The sequence below is a fragment of the Euleptes europaea genome, chromosome 4 (assembly GCF_029931775.1).
Source record: "Euleptes europaea isolate rEulEur1 chromosome 4, rEulEur1.hap1, whole genome shotgun sequence".
Classification (NCBI taxonomy): Eukaryota; Metazoa; Chordata; class Lepidosauria; order Squamata; family Sphaerodactylidae; genus Euleptes; species Euleptes europaea.
Window position 1 is genome coordinate 11,508,015 of NC_079315.1, and position 17,923 is coordinate 11,525,937.

General features: G+C 49.6%; 1 protein-coding gene across 7 annotated transcripts in view; it reads left to right on the forward strand.

Annotated features, from left to right (window-relative positions):
• Nucleotides 1–222: 222 nt before the first annotated feature.
• ZNF384 (zinc finger protein 384) overlaps nucleotides 223–17,923 on the forward strand; it is a 43,605-nt gene continuing 25,904 nt past the window's right edge. For 3 of the 7 annotated variants that reach the window (XM_056847841.1, XM_056847842.1, XM_056847840.1), the window contains exons 1-4: nucleotides 223–498; nucleotides 5,235–5,305; nucleotides 5,830–6,070; nucleotides 7,483–7,813. In XM_056847841.1, the coding sequence (XP_056703819.1) occupies nucleotides 228–498; nucleotides 5,235–5,305; nucleotides 5,830–6,070; nucleotides 7,483–7,813 (914 nt within the window). In that variant the 5' untranslated portion in view covers nucleotides 223–227. Of the gene's footprint in view, nucleotides 499–3,197; nucleotides 3,257–5,234; nucleotides 5,306–5,829; nucleotides 6,071–7,482; nucleotides 7,814–17,923 lie in introns of all 7 variants that reach the window. The other 4 variants (XM_056847843.1, XM_056847845.1, XM_056847846.1 and 1 more) reach the window with 4 other exon arrangements.

The window sequence follows — 17,923 nt, forward strand, 5'->3', positions numbered from 1 at the left end:
CGTCGCCCTGGCTCCACGCGCCGAACCCTCAGCCCCGGCCGCCGCTCGCGGCGCTTCCGGTGACGCCCGCCCTCCCCAGGCCCGCGCCCCGGAAGCGCTAACCGCTGACCTCGGAAGTGGCTCCCCGCTCCCCTTTCCGGTGAGGAGGAGGCTGCCGTTGCCGCCGCTGGGGCTGGGAGCTGGAGGGGGGGGGGGGTCGCCTGCCGGGGCCGGGCGGGGGCCGGGGCATGGGCAGCGGGCGAGGGACTATGAGCGGGTGCCTTCGGCAAGGGTCGCTTCCGGGGTTGGGTCACCCGGAAGCGGAAGAGGACAAGGGCTGTCTGCTGTCCGCCTGGCTGTCTGGGGGAGCGGCAGCGGCGGGAGGAGGAGGAGGCGGCGGCGGCTCCGGGGCCGGCCCCTCGCAGCTGGGGGCCCGCGCGCCGCTGGACTCCGCGTCGGCACGGCCGTTGTTCCCCGCCTCAGCCCGAACGGGGCGGAGAGTCAGGGGCCGCGGGCGGGGTCAGTGCGAGGGAAGGGGTGCGGCGGCGGGGGGGGGGCTGGGAGTGGGGGGAGGGCGTCCCCGAGGGCTCTCGGGCCGGCCCCGGCGGGAGGGGGCTCGGAGGGGTTCGGCTCCCCCCTTTCCGCTTCTTTCTCCCCCCCCCCCCCGACAGCTGAAATGTGGCCTCTAAAGGGGAAGGGAGGAGGTGGGTGACAGGGCGGGAGATTCCCCGAGAGCAGAATAAGTCTCCTTTCACCCACCGGGCAGCTAGCTGGTGGAACTCCCTGCCACGAAAGGAGGTGGAATAAGTCTCCCTTCACCCAGCTAGCTGGTGGAACTCCCTGCCACGAAAGGAGGTTGACGTCTTAAAGGGAAAGGGAGGAGATGTCGAAGTCAGCGCGGGTGACGGGGCGGGAGATTCCCCGAGAGCGGGATAAATCTTGCTTCGGCTAGCTGGCGGAACTCCCTGCCACGAGAGGGGGTTGACGGCATCTCTAAAGGGGAAGGGAGGAGGTGTCCATCTCAACATGAATGACAGGGCGGGAAGATTCCCCGAGAGCAGAATAAGTCCTTCGCCCACCCAGCAGCTAGCTGGTGGAACTCCCTGCCACGAGAGGAGGTTGACGGCATCTCTTAAAGGGAAAGGGAGGAGATGTCGAGCTCAGCGCGGGTGACGGGGCGGGAGATTCCCCGAGAGCGGGATAAATCTTGCTTCGGCTAGCTGGCGGAACTCCCTGCCACAAGAGGGGGTTGACGGTATCTCTAAAGGGAAAGGGAGGAGGTGTCAGTCTCAACACGAATGACAGGGCGGGAAGATTCCCCGAGAGCAGAATAAGTCCTTCGCCCACCCAGCAGCTAGCTGGTGGAACTCCCTGCCACAAGAGGAGGTTGACGGCATCTCTTAAAGGGAAAAGGAGGAGATGTCGAACTCAGTGCGGGTGACGGGGCAGGAGATTCCCCGAGAGCGGGATAAATCTTGCTTCAGCTAGCTGGTGGAACTCCCTGCCACAAGAGGGGGTTGACGGTATCTCTAAAGGGGAAGGGAGGAGGTGTCAGTCTCAACACGAATGACAGGGCGGGAAGATTCCCCGAGAGCAGAATAAGTCCTTCTTCGCCCACCCAGCAGCTAGCTGGTGGAACTCCCTGCCACAAGAATTGGTTGATGGATCGGGTGGGTGTCGAACTCAATGCGAGTGACAGGGCGGGAGGTTCCCCCAGAGCAGAATAAGTCTGTCTTCGCCCACCCGGTGGCTAGCTTGCAGAACTCCATGCCACAAGAGGAGGTTGACGGCCACTGATCGGGTGGGTTTGAAAGGGGGCCAGACCCCCTTCACGGAGAAGGGCGGTCTTCAGGTTGGCTGGTCGCCAGAATAATTAAAAGTAAACTTCATGTGCGGAGGCAGTGTGCCGCTGACTGTCAGATCCCCCAGGGGAGCGAAAGAGCCACATTTTGTGGCCCGTGGCCTTCCCAGAAGCATCTGGTGGGCTACTTTTGCAAACGGGATGCTGGGGTGGGTAGGCCCCTGTTCTGATCTAGCAGAGCTTAAAAAGAAATGGGGACTCACCTGGTAGATTCCATGAACCTGGTAGATTCTCTTTCTGTTATGCCTGTATTCATGAAACATTGGTCACTCTTAGCATGGTAGAGGATATTACAGACTACACCAGACATCCGAAAGGGTAAACGATAAAGCCTTTGGGGGGGGGTGTTCTGAAGTATCTCTTTTCAAAATATGGGCAATCGTTCCCAGGTAGATGGAAGGGGTGACTGCCTCGAAGGAGGATTTTGCCCCCCCCCACACACACACACAATTTTTTTTTCAAAGTTCCATGGGAGGAAAGAATAGTTCAACAGGTAGAACCTCTGTTCCCCCCCACGCACATACACATACGTTCTTCCAGTAAGAGCTGGTGTTTTAGTCTAATGATATTTCCCCACTTGTGGTTTTTGAGGGAGGGGAAGAAGGAGATCTGATATGCTTTTAATTACTGGTGTTGGACAAACATGTAAGAGTCAGAGGTCACCCATCCCCGTACGATCTGGGTTATAGGAGTGTGTCTGTGTGTTTCTTTACGTTAATTTTTCAAGTTTTATTCTGGCGTTTCCCTTTTTAAAACTCCCCTGCTTCCTCCTCTGGATTTCTCCTGGAGTTCAGGTTCTTTGAAAATTGCCCACTTCTGTCCCACTGTAGTAACCAGCACCTCTCTTGTTGCACGTGGCATTTGGGAGTTACATTTAACCCAGTGCTCTTCTGTCCCAGTGCCTTATTGTGTTATTTATTGGGTACTTAGATGCTTCAGCCTAACAAGTTTTGACTGATTCAACCATGGAGGCAAAATAGAGGATTGTTGTTTCTTAACAGATCTACTATTTCTCCAAACTGATCCTTAGCAGAAACCCGATGTTTCCTGAGTGGTGTCATTCGGGCCTGGGAGATTAATGAAATGAAACTCAAGTGACTGTATGACAGTAATGTGTGTTTTCTCATCTTTTCTTGTATATTTGCCATAGGCTGTTATTCCATATCCTCCTCTGCTGCGGCATTTAAAGTGTGTCAGATCTGTTTCCCCATGAAATGGGAGGTGTTCCGTGTAGGGTGGTATCCTTTCTGCAGATTGTTTGTGTATGATCCGTTTCTGCCAGCGCATATGTATTTTTGGCTTGGAAATTGGTTGGTTTTCTTGCTTTAAAGCTGCACTTGATTGCTCTCGATAATAGGTTTGGAGGTGAGAAGAAGGTTTAAAGCTGCCCTGGTCAATCTTGGTAATAGGCTGGAGGTGAGAAAAAGGTTTGTGTGGCTTGTCTCTGGTAATTGAGATAATAGCTTTTTTCTTTCCCCCTGTAGGAAGTTGCATAGTCACAAGGCGATTCTACACTTTTCTTCAGCCCCCATCCTTTGAATGTTTACTCGGAAGCAAGTCCTGCTGCGTCTAATGGGACTTAACTCCTGAGAAAATGCGCAAAGGGTTGTAGCCATTATTGTATAGTCTTTAAGAGATTAGTGCTGGTGTTGTGATACTAGAAGTGATACAAGCAGGAGCTTTTGTAGGTCCGCATCTCACTTTGTAAAGGCTCACACGATCAGCTGAAACCCAAATACTCCACATCCCGAATCTTGCTTTCCCACCGTAAGTCCTTTCTGCCAAATTTCTCTTCTGCAGAAATGTGCTCTTCCACCTTCCGTGTGGATTGGGTTGTTTTTTGGGGGGAGGAAGTATTTTTGCCTCTTAACGGCCAACCTCAAAAGTAATCAAAACAAAATGACAGTAAGCTATAAAGCCTTATGAGCAATATTCACTCTGGATGACAATCAATGCGACAAGAAAGCAAGTTACATATAATATACAGATAATGGGCGCAATAGCTTAAAAACCCAATCCCCAACAGAGGTGAAAGCGAACCTGAGAGTTCAACAGGTGAGTCTGTGTTTATGTTGTAAAGGGATAGATAATCTTCTGTGAAGGGACAAAAAAAGCCAAGAAGGTCAGGTACATATAGTCTCCAGAAGACCCCTGGCAAGAGGTAGATCAAGAAGACGGGCTCTCCGGATAAAAGCTGTGGTCTGTTTGCGCTGTTAGCTTCATCAGTTGCCTGATCCCCAAATAACAATGTTTTCCATATGTTTTTTCTTGGAAACTCCTTAAGAGTCCATTTCCGCTGCATCGCTCTCAGCGTTGGCTTTTTTTGTCTCTTGACAGAAGATTACCCCCTTTACAACATAAACGTGGACTTACCTGTTGAACTCTCAGGTTCGTTTTCACCTCCGTTGGAGGTTTGGTTTTTGCGCTATTGCGCTCATTATCTGTATATTATACGTAATTTGCTTTCTTGTCACATTGATTGTCATCCAGTGTGAATGTAGCTCATAAGACTATAGCGTAGTGTTGTTTGGTTTTGATAACCTCAAAAGTAAAGCATGTTAGTCTTCTTTTTAAAGGTTGGCAGAAGATAAGCACGGCTCGCACGGCTCCCCTCATACTCTCTAGAGACCTTGTCTGGAGTGAGTGTACATAGGGAGGCTGGACTTAGGGCTCAAGAGTCCTCTTGCCAGGTGCGGGAAAGGGAACATCTTTCCAGAAAAGGGAAGTGATGCAGGGATTCAAAACTAGGCTTTGTGTTATATAGAATTAGGGCTGAGCAGGGTTTGGGCAAGTGACTGGTCCCTTGAACCCAAAGCTGGATTTGCCCCATTATCTCACAGCGATCTGAAGCAAGTCAAAACTCAGTGTTGCAAACTCTCCACATTTAAGGATCATGGGTATTCCTGTAGCCTTGAGAACGAGGACTACAATAATGCCATCAGCTTTTCTGCAGGCATTAAGATGCAAACTTATTTCTTTTGAAGGGAGGTTCTGAGTTTTGTTAATTTGCTGCCGCCTCGATACCATTGCCCTGCTGTGTTTTGTTTTAGCACCTTAGGTGATGCTTTGATAGCGTAAGGAAGCCCACGCAGGCTCTTGTGCCCTTTGAGTTCCGACTGCACAGTATTCTTGCGGTCTTTCTGTGAAGATCAACTCTATGTGCAGACCCTAATTTCTGTCCTCTGGAATTTGGAGGCTGGTCTGGATATTGGGAGGTTTGAAATATCAGGGACCATATCTGCAGAACACCCGCCCCCCCTGCAATGTGCTTTACCGGCCAAGGGGAATCTCAGTAGAATTCAGACTGGGTTTCAAATAAGGGCGGGGACTGCCTCTTGAGAATGCTGTATGAAAGTTCTCTGACATCAAGCCCTTGTGTCTTTCCTCTCCCCAGCTAGAATGGAAGAATCTCACTTCAACTCCTCTCCGTATTTCTGGCCTGCGGTGCCCACGGTCTCCGGACAGGTAAGGAAAGCCTCCCTTTCAACACGCTTGAAAGGGAACAGGCCGTGGCTCAGTGGTAGAGCATCTGCTTGGCATTCAGAAGGTCCCAGGTTCAATCCCTGGCATCTCCAGTTAAAGGGACCTGGCAAGTAGGTGACATGAAAAACCTCAGCCTAAGACCCTGGAGGGCTGCTGCCGGTCTGAGTAGACAATACTGACTTTGATGGACCAAGGATCTGATACAGTATAAGGCAGCGTGTGTTCCTTTGGGGAGGGGCTGTGGCTCAGTGGTAGAGCATCTGCTTGGCATTCCAAAGGTCCCAGGTTCAATCCCCTGCATCTCCAGTTAAAGGGACTAGGCAAGTAGGTGATGTGAAAGACCTCAACCTGAGACCCTGGAGAACCACTGCCGGTCTGAGTAGATAGTACTGAGTTTGATGGACCAAGGGTCTTATTCAGTATAAGGCAGGTTCATGTGTTCGCTTTTCTGCAGAGCCAACCCACCGCCGTTCTAACCAAATTTTCTTTCCCCCCTCTTGCTCCAGATCGACAACAGTATGTTCATTAACAAGATGAAGGAGCAGCTGTTACCCGCAGAGAAAGGATGTGGCCTGGCTCCCCCCCACTACCCCACCCTGCTGACTGTCCCCGCCTCGGCAGCCCTGCCCACCAGTATCTCCATGGAGTCTGACACCAAGCCAGAACAGCTTACCCCGCACAGTCAAGCCTCCGTGACACAGAACATCACTGTGGTGCCTGTGCAGTCCGCTGGGCTCATGACAACAGGTGAGAGGCTCTAGAGCGGGGGTGTCAAACGTGCGGCCTGGGAAGCTGGATCCGGCCCCTTGAGAGCTCTTATCCAGCCTGTAAGGCAGCCACACACACATACACACACACAGTCTCGGTCTGGGCTGGGGAGTTCACTGTGGGCTCACCAGTTGAGGCAACCACCCCCAGTCTCGATCTGGGCTAGTGAGCTTGCTGTGGGCTCGCCAGCCAAGGCAGCACCGCGCCCCCCAGTCTCGATCTGGACCGGCGAGTTCGCTGTGGGCTCACCAGCCCAGGCAGCCCAACCCACCCCGTCTCAATCTGGGCTGGTGAGGCGTGGCCCGACTCAACCAGGTGACATTTATGTCATATCTGGCTCTCCTAACAAATGAATCCGACATGCCTGCTCTAGAGCTCTGCTCCTATACACGCTTATGGAAGGGTGGTGGTGTAGCAAGTTGGAACCCATTCTTACTCAGGTTCCCTCTTTCTGCAGCTCATCATCCCCCTCAGTAATATAACGATTAGTAAAGTGGATGCTCACGTCTGTTGCGAAGGCAGCCAAAGAGGGACTCCCGCAGAAAAGTTAGAGGTTACTAGTTAATCAGAGAACTGTTAATCACAAGAGGAGGAAAAACTTCTCAGTCAGGGATTTGTGGCTCTGGATAAGTGTCAGTTTAGCCAGGATTCTTATTTGATTATGGCGGGGGTGTCAAACGTGCAGCCTGGGGGCTGGACCCACCCCCTTGAAAGCTCTTATCCCGTCCACGAGCCAGTCGAGGCAGACTCACACAATCAGTCTCGATCTCGGCTGGTGAACCCGCTGTGGGCGTACCACCTGGGGCTGCCACCCCTCTAGACCTGAGATGTCAATAATCAAAGACTGCTAAATAAAATAACATACTGTGAGAGTGTTATTGTTTTAGGCATGTTTGTATTTTAAGTAAAAAAAAAACAAAGGAAAAAATATCATGAATTGGCTTTGTCTTCTATAAAGTTTGTATCTCTGGTACCTGGCATTAAATGTTATGGTATGCCCGGCCCGGCCAAGTGACATTTATATCATATCTGGCCCTCGTAACAAATGAGTTCGACACCCCTGCTCTTGAGGGTGTGGAAGGGAGCATCAGTGGAGGGGTGCATCTAGAGGGATTGATGAACCCTTGCAAAAATGGATTGGGTGACATAAAGGAAGAGTGCTAAGAAAACGTGACCTGGATGCTGTTGAATGATGGTAAACCCGTTAGCTATCTACCATCTAGGCAGAAGCGTGTGATATTCCAGTCCTGCCTCTAGGAATGCATGGAAACGAGCATCCTCTGTGGCTTATTATTTTAAGGGCCAAGCTCTGCTTCTGTCAGGGCCTAAGAAAATACGTGGATGTTCCCGTGGGGCCTCGCGTCTGACCTTCCTCTCCTCTCTTGCTGCAGGCCCCGGTCTGGTGATCACGTCTCCCTCTGGGTCCTTGGTGACCACAGCCTCTTCCGTACAAACCTTCCCCATCTCGGCACCCATGATTGTCTCGGCCCTCCCGCCCGGTTCCCAGGCGGCCCTCCAGGTCATCCCTGACCTTTCCAAGAAGGGGGGTGCCGCCCTTTCTGAGGGAGGGGCGGCTGGCGCCGCCGGAGGCATCACCCCCAAAGCACCCCGGGGTCGGAAAAAGAAGCGCCTGCAGGAGTCCGGCTTGCCGGAGATGAGCGATCCTTTTGTGCTGCCGAACGAGGATGACGACGACCAGCACAAAGACGGGAAGACTTATAGGTGGGTCCCGAACGCTGCTTTGACTGTAGCTGTCATTGTCCTCTTCTATTGAGAAGATACAGTGTGTGTGTGTGAGAGAGCGTACGGAGAGCGAGTATTTGTTTTGCTCTACCAGGCAATAGTTTTGTTAAACTGTGCAGCATTCTGGTTCTCTGGGCTTCTTTGGTTCTGTTTTAAACATGGCATGGGCCAGAAGGAAGCATGTAGTTGAGTTACAGGTGGATGAGTAACACATGAAGTATAGTGTCCAAATCATGTGAAGTGATGGTATCGCTTTACTCTTCTCTGGTTAGACCTCACCTAGAGTGTTGTGTTCAGTTCTGGGCACCACAATTTAAGAAGGATGTAGACAAGCTGGAACATGTCCAGAGGAGGCAACAAAGATGGTGAGGGGTCTGGAAACCTAGCCCTATGAGGAAAGGTTGAAGGAGCTGGGTATGTTTAGCCTGAAGAGGAGAAGACTGAGAGGGGATATGATAACTATCTTCAAGTACTTGAGGGGCTGTCGTATAGAGGATAGTGTCGAGTTGTTTTCTGTTGCCCAAGAAGGTCGGACCAGAACCAGCGGGTTGAAATTAAATCAAAAGAGTTTCCGTCTAGGCATTAGGAAGAATTTTCTAGCAGTTAGAGCGGTTCCTCAGTGGAACAGGCTTCCTCGGGAGGTGTTAAGCTCTCCTTCCCTGGAAGTTTTTAAGCAGAGGCTAGATGGCCATCTGTCAGCAATGCTGATTCTATAACATTAGGCAAATCATGAAAGGGAGGGCACCTCGGCCATCTTCTGGGCATGGAGTAGGGGATCACTGGGGTGTGTGTGTGTGGGTAGGTAGGTGTGAATTTCCTGCATTGTGCAGGGGGTTGGACTCGATGACCCTGGCGTTTCCTTCCAACTCTGTGATTCTATGATTCATGCTAAGGTGTCTCGGGCTGCTCTTTGTATCTCACCGTTGACTGCAGAAGGAGGTGGGATTGAAGTATTGTACAGGGTAACGTGATGTCTGGCTCCGTTGGTGGCCACACAGCTGCAGGGTGCACGACACTTTAGAGGGTAGCTCTTTCTGTCTGGTGTGCCTAAACCCATCAGTGGTGCCTTACCCCTGGACGGGGCAGCTGAGCCTGAATTTGTTAGACCTTGGAAGCTAAGGTGGGTCGGTCCTGGTTAGTGATTAGATGGGAGACCACCAAGGAAGTCCAGAGTCAGGCAAAAGCAAACCACCTCTGTTCGTCCCTTGCCTCGAAAAAGCGTACGGGGTTGCCGTGAATCGGGTGCGACTTGACGGCACTTTTCCCCAGCTGTGGGTGATGCGGCTCCCCCAGTCCTGATTGCACTGGAACTGCTCCGGCTTTTGGATTTTCTAGTACTAGACGCTGATCTGCCATTTGTGAACCAGCTGCCCATCTTCTGTTCCTAAGATTTTGTTCCTGCATCAATTGGTGTTGTTTTGATGTTGCTGCATGGGGAGTGGGATGGAGGCCATCATGTGGCAAGGGTATCTTTAGCTGCGTGACTGCTAAGAATTGGGTTCATGGAGCAGGGACCGTGTTGAGCTAGATTGTGATAAATCGTGATCTTGTGGATCAAAAATTAGACACACAAAGTTCAAGACACATTGCTTTCCTTCAGTAAATATTAGGGTTGCCAACCTCCAGGTGGTGGCTGGAGATATCCTGCTATTACAATTGCTCTCCAGTCAATAGAGATCAGTTCCCCCGGAGAAAATAGCCGCTTTGGAAATTGGACTCTATGGCATTGAAGTCCCTCCCCAAACCCCGCCCTCCTCACACTCTGCCCAAAAATTTCAAAGTATTTCCCAACCTTGAGCTGGCAACCCTACCTGGAGAAAATGGCCACTTTGTCAATGGACTCTATGGCATTGAAGTCCCTCCCCTAACCCCGCTCTCCTCAGGCTCCACCCCCAAAACCTCCCGCTGGTGACGAAGAGGGACCTAGCAACCCTAGTAAATATAGAGGCTTACTACATCAAAAAGAGGATAAACTCGGAATATAAATTAATAACATATCTACAATTTGTTTCCTAAACTCTTGTCAGCACGTGGCTAACAGGCTCTAAGGCTTAAAACACAGTAAAGAATATAGTTAACGTTATCTACTTGCGGAAGAAGAAGTGAAGAGAAGTTAGTCTCTTCTTAACCAAAATGGCAGTTCGACCAAAGCTTCTAAGATCGCGCCAGAACATCACACGACCAATGGCTCTTTTTTTTTTAATAAATTTTTTAATTGCTTTTTCCATAAAGTTGATACAGTAATCCCATTCGATATACCATCTAGCTTATTTTTCCATATATAAACAATAATAGTACAATGCTGAATGGATATCCTCATAGTAAAATACATATAACAATTTGAACTTCCCCCCCAACTTCCTCTAACCCATTCTTAATCTGGTCACTTCTTTGTATTACTCTTTGTCTATCCTTCTAAAACATTATATATTTATTTTTATTTATTTATTTCTTATATCCATGCATACGCCATAACTTTGTAACCCTATCTGATATGATTAGTTAACATTAAAAGTAATTAAAAATGCTAATAGGGTATAAATTATTCCAAAAACTAGGATAGAACTACACATACTTAACATTATCATGTAAATTAAAAAAAAATTATTATTATTTCCCTACACCTCCCCTTATTCCCATTATTTTAATACCCTCCAACCCTTCATCCCTTCTTTTTAAAAGACTTCTTCTGTCGGGGGTTTCTATTGTTCTTTTCTTGCTTTCTCGGTATAGTCTCTTGAAGTCGATGGTGTCCAGTTGCTACATCTTGCCCAGTTGAGTCTTCATCCCGTCGCATTTCTTCTTGGTCTCTTCCTTGAATTGGATCTGTCAGTTCTTTGTGGCTTAATAAAAATCTTTCAGCCTCAACTGGTGAATTGACCGCATATCTGCTCTGTTTATAGATGAACGTAAGTCCTTGTGGTATTAACCAGGCATACTTTATTCCATTTTTCCTCAATATCGTTGTTAAGTCTTTGTAAGCATTTCTCTTTGCAACCAAGTGGCGAGGTATATCTTTTAGCATTATTAATGGTAATCCATCTACCGAAAGAGGACTATCATATTGGATTTGCATGATTGTATTCCTCATTTTGAGATCAAAAAAGGCAATCACAATCTCTCTGGGTGTTGATTTCTGTATTTTTGGTGACAGGGGAACTCTGTATATTTTATCTATTGCATAGTTTAATTTTTGATCACTTAAATGGAAAATGTCAGCAAGCGACTTTATCATAGTCTCTCTGGTATCCCCATATTTTTCCGCGAGATTGCGTATTCGTAGATTTGATGCTTTCGATTTCATATCCAAAAGTGCCATCTGGTCCTTCAGAATCTCTCCTTGTATTTGTAGGTTTCCAATTTGTTTCTCGTTATCTTTGGTTTCCTTGTAGATTTCCTTTTGTTCCTCTTCCACTTTTGTTATGGTAAGACGACCAATGGCTCTTGATCCGACCAATCGATGCTTGCCTGAGTCAATGTAAAAGAAACACAAACATTTAACTCTTTTTTTTTTTTTTTTTTTGTAATCCTGGCAGAGGCAAAACTTGTAGACTAATTCCCAACAGGCTGAATAATCATTCCTTCAGGGTCCAGCAGTGGATTCTGTATCTTTGATGACAGCTGCTTACGGTTGCCCCGTACTGACAAACCGGGGGCTCTAGGTCGGGTCGTACCAACACTCTTTTAGTCTTTCAAATTTCCTATTTCTGGTTGTTCTGAGCTCTGTAACCCGGCCGAGGGGCTTTGGGCTCGCGACGCAATGCTTTTGGCGTCGGTTGCATTTCAGAACTTTCTTCGGCTTAAGACTCTCGGGCCCACTATCGCCCGCTAACTGGCACGAGCCAGTTTGTTTTGTATCTGGGTGTGGCTTTGCTGTGTCCTGTTCTGGTGAGTGGTTTCAAGCAGGTTTTGTGGGTCCCGGTCCCGAAGAGGGTTTTGGTCCCAAAGAGCTCATACGGTGGGTGCGATCCGTTCACCTGGAGTCAGGCCTCAACCTTGGCTGTATTCAGAGCTGCCGTTCTGGTCCGCTGTTTTGTGGCCTTCCATGTATGTTTTGCTGTACAGGAAGACAGCTGAAAACCTTTCCCAATAATGGTGCTTGTCTACTATGATCTCCGGCAAAGCTGTGTCTTCGTGGGTGGATCTGGGATGCTGCTGAGGGTCTTTGAGGCGCAGCTCAGATTGTGATCCAACGGAAGTAAGACCGTGTTGGGCTTGCCCAGGGCTCATGGCTGCTGACAGGTGGTCTTGTAGACTTCTTGGAATTTCTCTGCTGACCCTTTCCTTTTGCACTCGGTCTTTGCCAGCAAGGACTCAGAGTTTTAACTTCTTTTTTTACAACAAAAGGGACGAGTGAGATCTTTCCACGCGAATCAGACCTTTCACTGAATCAGTCCTTTGGTTTTGGGCTTGATTCTCCACTCTTACACATGAAGCCTGCTGGGTGACCTTGGGCTAGTCACAGTTCTCTCTGAACTCTTTCAGCCCCAGCCAGCGTGGTGTAGTGGTTAAGAGCGGTGGTTTGGAACGGTGGACTCTGATCTGGAGAACCGGGTTTGATTCCCCACTCCTCCACATGAGCGGCGGAGGCTAATCTGGTGAACTGGATTTGTTCACCCACTCCTCCACATGAAGCCAGCTGGGTGACCTTGGGCTAGTCACAGCTCTCCTGCAGCAGCCATTTTGCGTTGTGCCCAGGGCCCTGTCTTGGGACCCCAAGGGGGCCTGCAGGCTGAAAAAGGACGGGGACCCCTTGCTTCGGCGTCAAAAAAATGCTTCCCTTTCCCAGTGCGATTCCCCTTGGTGTTTTGTTTGTCTTCGGCATCTGGCCTAGCCACAGGGGAGGGTTAATAAATGGCCGTGGGTCTGATGGCTGCATGAGTGTGCCCTCCTCTCCTTCCCCACACAGAGCTACGAAGCCTGGCTGTCGGCAACTGGCACTGGCACCTAAATGTGCTGGGAATGGTGGGAGGTTTTCCATTGGCACAAGTCGCTGGCTGCTTGCCTTTCATCACACCTCTGGTCCATCCGGTCCAGGGCTGCCTTCTGGCTGGGAGCAGCTCATGAGCTGTGAGTTGAGGCCTTTTCCAGCCCTGCTATCTCAATCCTCTTAACTGGCAGTGTTGGGGGATGGCGCCTGCGAGGCATCAGCTCTACCACTAAGCTTTAAGATCAGTGGTGTAGTGGTTAAGAGTAGTGGTTTGGAGTGGTGGACTCTAATCTGGAGAGCTGGGTTTGATTCCCTGCTCCTCTACCTTAAGTGGAGTTGCACTGTAAGAATTTTGGGGAGGGGCTGTGGCTGAGCGGAAGAGCCTCTGCTTTGCATGCAGAAGATGGCCGTTTCAGTCCCCAGCATCTCCGTTTAAAAGGACCGGGTGGTAGGTGATGCGAGAGACCCCTCCCGGAGACCCTGGAGAGCCACTGCCAGTCTGAGTAGACAATACTGACCATGATGGACCAAGGGTCCGTTGAAGGCAGCTTCATTTGTCTTGCAAGAGTTTATTACTGGAGCTAGACTGCATGTCTCATTCAGTCTGTCTCCACGAAATCCTTGAGCAACACTGACAACTTTTCTAGAAGACCGAGGGCAAGACAACCAAAATGATCAGGGGACTAGAGCAACTGCCCTGTGAGAAGCTATTAAAACGCTTAGGGCTGTTTAGCCTAGAAAGAAGGCGGTTAAAGGGAGACATGCTAGAGGTCTATAAAATTATGCACGGTTGGGAGAGAGTGGACAGGGAGAAGCTTTTCTCCCTCTCTCATAATACCAGAACGTGGGGCCATCTGCTGAAGCTGGAGGGTGAGAGATTCAAAACAGATAAAAGCAAGTATTTCTTTACACAACACATAGTTAAATTGTGAAACTGCCTGCCCCAGGATGTGGTGATGGCTGCCAACTTGGAAGGCTTGTAGAGGGGAGTGGATGTGTTCATGGAGGAGAGGGCTATCCATGGCTGCTAGTCAAAATGGATACTTGTAGTGATGCATACCTATTCTCTACCGTCTCACAGGAGCATGCCTATTATATTAGGTGCTGTGGAACACAGGCAGGATAATGCTGCTGCAGTTGTCTTGTTTAAGGGCTTCCTAGAGGCACCTGGTTGGCCATTGTTTGAACAGACTGCTGGACTTGATAGGCCTTGGTCTGATCCAGCATGGCTTTTCTTGTTCTCTTTCTAGATGCCAAGTAAAGAGAGGTGGGATTTTAAGACCATCTTTTTGAGAAAAGGTTTTTTAAACGAAAATAAATATCAGGGCGGAGACGGCGAGAGAAACTTCAGCCCGAAATCTCCCTGTTTCCCAGCACGTCTGGTTCTCTTTCGCCTCCTCCTGCGGAATGGCTGCCCAGTTTCCTGTGGGCCACCTTTACTTCGGGGGTGTCACGGAGGGTTTATTATGAGGGCCGAAAAGGGAAAATGAGCTAACCGCTGAGCTATGGCAAGAATTCTCTCTCCCCAGCAAATCCAGCTTCGAGGTTTTTGTGCTCCAACCTGGTGTTCGAGCGTCTGCAGTTGTCCTCATTTATATATATATTTTTTGGCTTAATCGAAACCACCTGTTGGAGTCTACCAGACATCGCTGAGGATTTTGCACACACAAAAAACCAGAGTCTGGAAGCTGAAACCTGGCGTTGAGTGGGAACGTGCCCCTCAGTCGTAACTTGGAAAAGCTGCAGCCATCTTTTTGAATTTGGAGGTGGGGGGGAGCCCTGCTTTAATTGTGTGGGGAAGATGGGGCTTGCCAGTGAATTAATTCTTTAAAAAATAGCCGAGCTTACCCGCAAGGCGAGCGGTAGGGACCGCTGGCAGAAACAGAGAGGAATATAACTGGGCTTCTGTCCTTTTTATGAAGCCCCGATGGCCTGAGATCAGCTACAGTGTGTTGTTAGGGTTGTGTTCTCCAAAGGGATATGGAAGGAAACTAGTGTAAATTGCAGCACCGCGGGCTGATGACGGGTATACAGTGTTTTTTCCATACAACCAGGCATTTCGGATGGAGACAAGTGGCTGGTATGGGAAAGGAGGCGGTGAGTGGGGACCTGCAGAGTTTTTAAAATAGGTCGCGTGGAAGAAACCTTATGTTCAGGGCCTTGTGTGGCTTGCGCTGCATTTCCGCACCAAGAAAAACTACCCTCTGTGATCTGTAAGGCCAGTCCGCATTCTCAGTTTGCGCAACACTGCAATGTTTTCTGTAATTCCGGCATCTCTATTCATTAGGAGGCGCCAGGACACTGCAGAAGGAGGGGAAGCAGGTTCCTCCCTCTCCTATAGTAATGTCTCACGAACCCATGAAGCTGCCTTATACTGAATCAGACCCTTGGTCCATCAAAGTCAGTATTGTCTACTCAGACTGGCAGCAGCTCTCCTGGGTCTCAGGCAGAGGTCTTTCACATCACCTACTTGCCTAGTCCCTCTAACTGGAGATGCCGGGGATTGAACCTGGGACCTTCTGCATGTCAAGAAGATGCTCTGCCACTGAGCCACAGCCCCTCCCCTCGTACGAAACCCCGACCCAGAAGGGTCATCTACGAATGATTTAGCACCAGGCTCCCCATGAACTGCTGTGCGCTACAGATGAGAGGCAGCCCCCTTCCGGCCGTGCTCTGCTCCCAAGGCGGATGGCTCTCCTGTAGGATTCCTCCCACGGGGCAAGTCAGTGGCTTGTTCTTTGGCCTCTGCTTGCCCAGCGACCCCACTCAGCATCAACACTTGTATTGCCTGGAGCGGATCGGGTCAAGGTGTGCTCCTCCTCTGTTCATCCCAAGCCTCCCCCTCCCCCCGAACCCCTATTCCATCATCTTGGAAGCGGGGAACTCCCTCCGGCACAACTAACCAAGCAAAAAATAGTAGCCACCCCACACCAACATTGCGATCAGACCCCAAAATACAAAAGCATGTGGCTAAGGGGCACATGAACACACATGAAGCCACCTTATATTGAATCAGACCCTTGGTCCATCAAAGTCAGTATTGTCTACTCAGACCGGCAGTGGCTCTCCAGGGTCTCAGGTAGAGGTCTTTCACATCACCTACTTGCCTGGTCCCTTGAACTGGAGATGCCGGGGATTGAACCTGGGACCTCCTGCACACCAAGCAGATGCTCTACCACTGAACCACGGCCCCTCCCCAAATACTCATAGATTTAATTAAGTACCGACATTATAACTACCGATATATACTGACTGAAATGCATCCAAAGTAACAATACCCAATAATTCTCCTGGCATAGAATCAAGATCTGATGGTGTTGCCTCAGTGAAGAGATATCCACAACATAGGGAAGAGCAAGCTCAAGGATTGTATATGAACTCTTGTCCCTTAGCCACCTGCTTTTGTATTTTGGGGTTTGAACTCCCTCCAGCCCCAGAGGGATTTCAAGAGCGCAGCTTGGCTTAAAGAAAAAAGCGGGGTATCCATTTTAGGACAGAGATTAAGGGCCTTCCCTCTTACTGTTTTTGTGAAGGAAAGCTTTCTCCGCCTCCGTCCCTCTGTGCACCGTGCAGGGGGTTTGAATAGATGATCCTGGTGATCCCTTCCAACTCTATGATTCTGTGATTCAGGACCATGGCACGGGGGTGCTCATGGGGGGAAATGGGAGGGGGGCTTCAGCTTTCCCCCCCTTGCAGTTTTTCTAACCCAAAATGGTCCCTCGGGGGGCGCTATTTGTGTTGCTGGGGGCCTACACTAGTACTGATTGGCTGCTCACTCAGCCCCCCAGTGGGGCAAACAGGCTGTTTTGGGTCAGGAAAGCTGGAGGAGGGGGCTGACGCACTTTCTTCTTCTGCCACTGTGGTCCTGATCCAAATTGGGGTGCTTGAGAGAGGCAAGTTCCTTCAAATGCGATGTGAGAGTCTCTTGAGGCAAAGTCAGTTCGGGGAAACCCAGACACTAGCCATCAAAAAATGTCACATGTCGTTCAACGCTTTGTCACTCTTTTGTTAAGGACAGAAACCTGCTTTTCCACATGGTTCTTCTTAATGCCCGTTTTTCCTCTCAGTGTTGCGTCGTGTTTAAGAGTGGAGGTTTGGAGCAGTGGACTCTGATCTGGAGAACCGGGTTTGATTTCCCGCTCCTCCTCGTGAGCGGCGGACGCTAATCTGGTGAACTGGATTTGTTTCCCCACTCCTACACAAGAAGCCAACTGGGGGACCTTGGGCTAGTCACAGCTCTCTCAGCCCCACCTACCTCACAGGGTGTCTGTTGTGGGGAGGGGAAGGGAAGGTGATTGTAAGCTGGTTTGATTCTGCCTTAAGTGGTAGAGAAAGTCGGCATATAAAAGCCAACTCTTCTTCTTCAACCTGTGATGGCAATTTTTTAATTATCTCTTGGTGAGACCAGAACAGAATTGTTTGTCGTTGAAAAGGCAAGCGGTACGCTCGACCGGAGGGAAAACTTCCTTAAGTATCTACGAAGCCCCTTGGGGAGACTGGTCTGCTGCTGCACATTCATGCATTTATCAAACTAATTAGTGCAGAAATGCCCCCAAAGCAGCTTGCGGTAGCAGCAAATCTTAATAAAAATCCATTAAAAACACTAAAGCATTACAAAAAAAATTGCTGTAGTACCAGTACAAACAGGACTGCAACTCCGGATGGAAGCATAGCAGATACTAATGAATAAACCTCAGGAGAGGAGAGCGGCAGAGAACAAACTGATCCACCCAGCATCCCCGTGCCAGGTTCACACGAGCATCTGCCTAAGAGATAGAATCATAGAATTTCAAGAGTTGGAAGAGACCACTGAGGTCATCTTGTCCAACCCCCTGCACAATGCAGGAAATTCACAACTACCTCCCCCCCTCACACACCCCTAGTGACCCCTACTCCATGCCCAGAAGATGGCCAAGATGCCCTCCCTCTCATCATTTGCCTAAGGTCATAGAATCGGCATTGCTGACAGACAGCCATCTAGCCTCTGCTTAAAAACCTCCAGGGAAGAAGAGCTTACTGGGTGCCACCTTGATACTGGTAGCACTATTGCCCACACTTCCGAAAGACCTCTCTTACCAGTTTCATGGAGACGTTGAATAGAATAGGGCAACCAAAGGGAAGCATAAGCAGTCCTCAAGTTGTATCTTCTGGATGTTTAT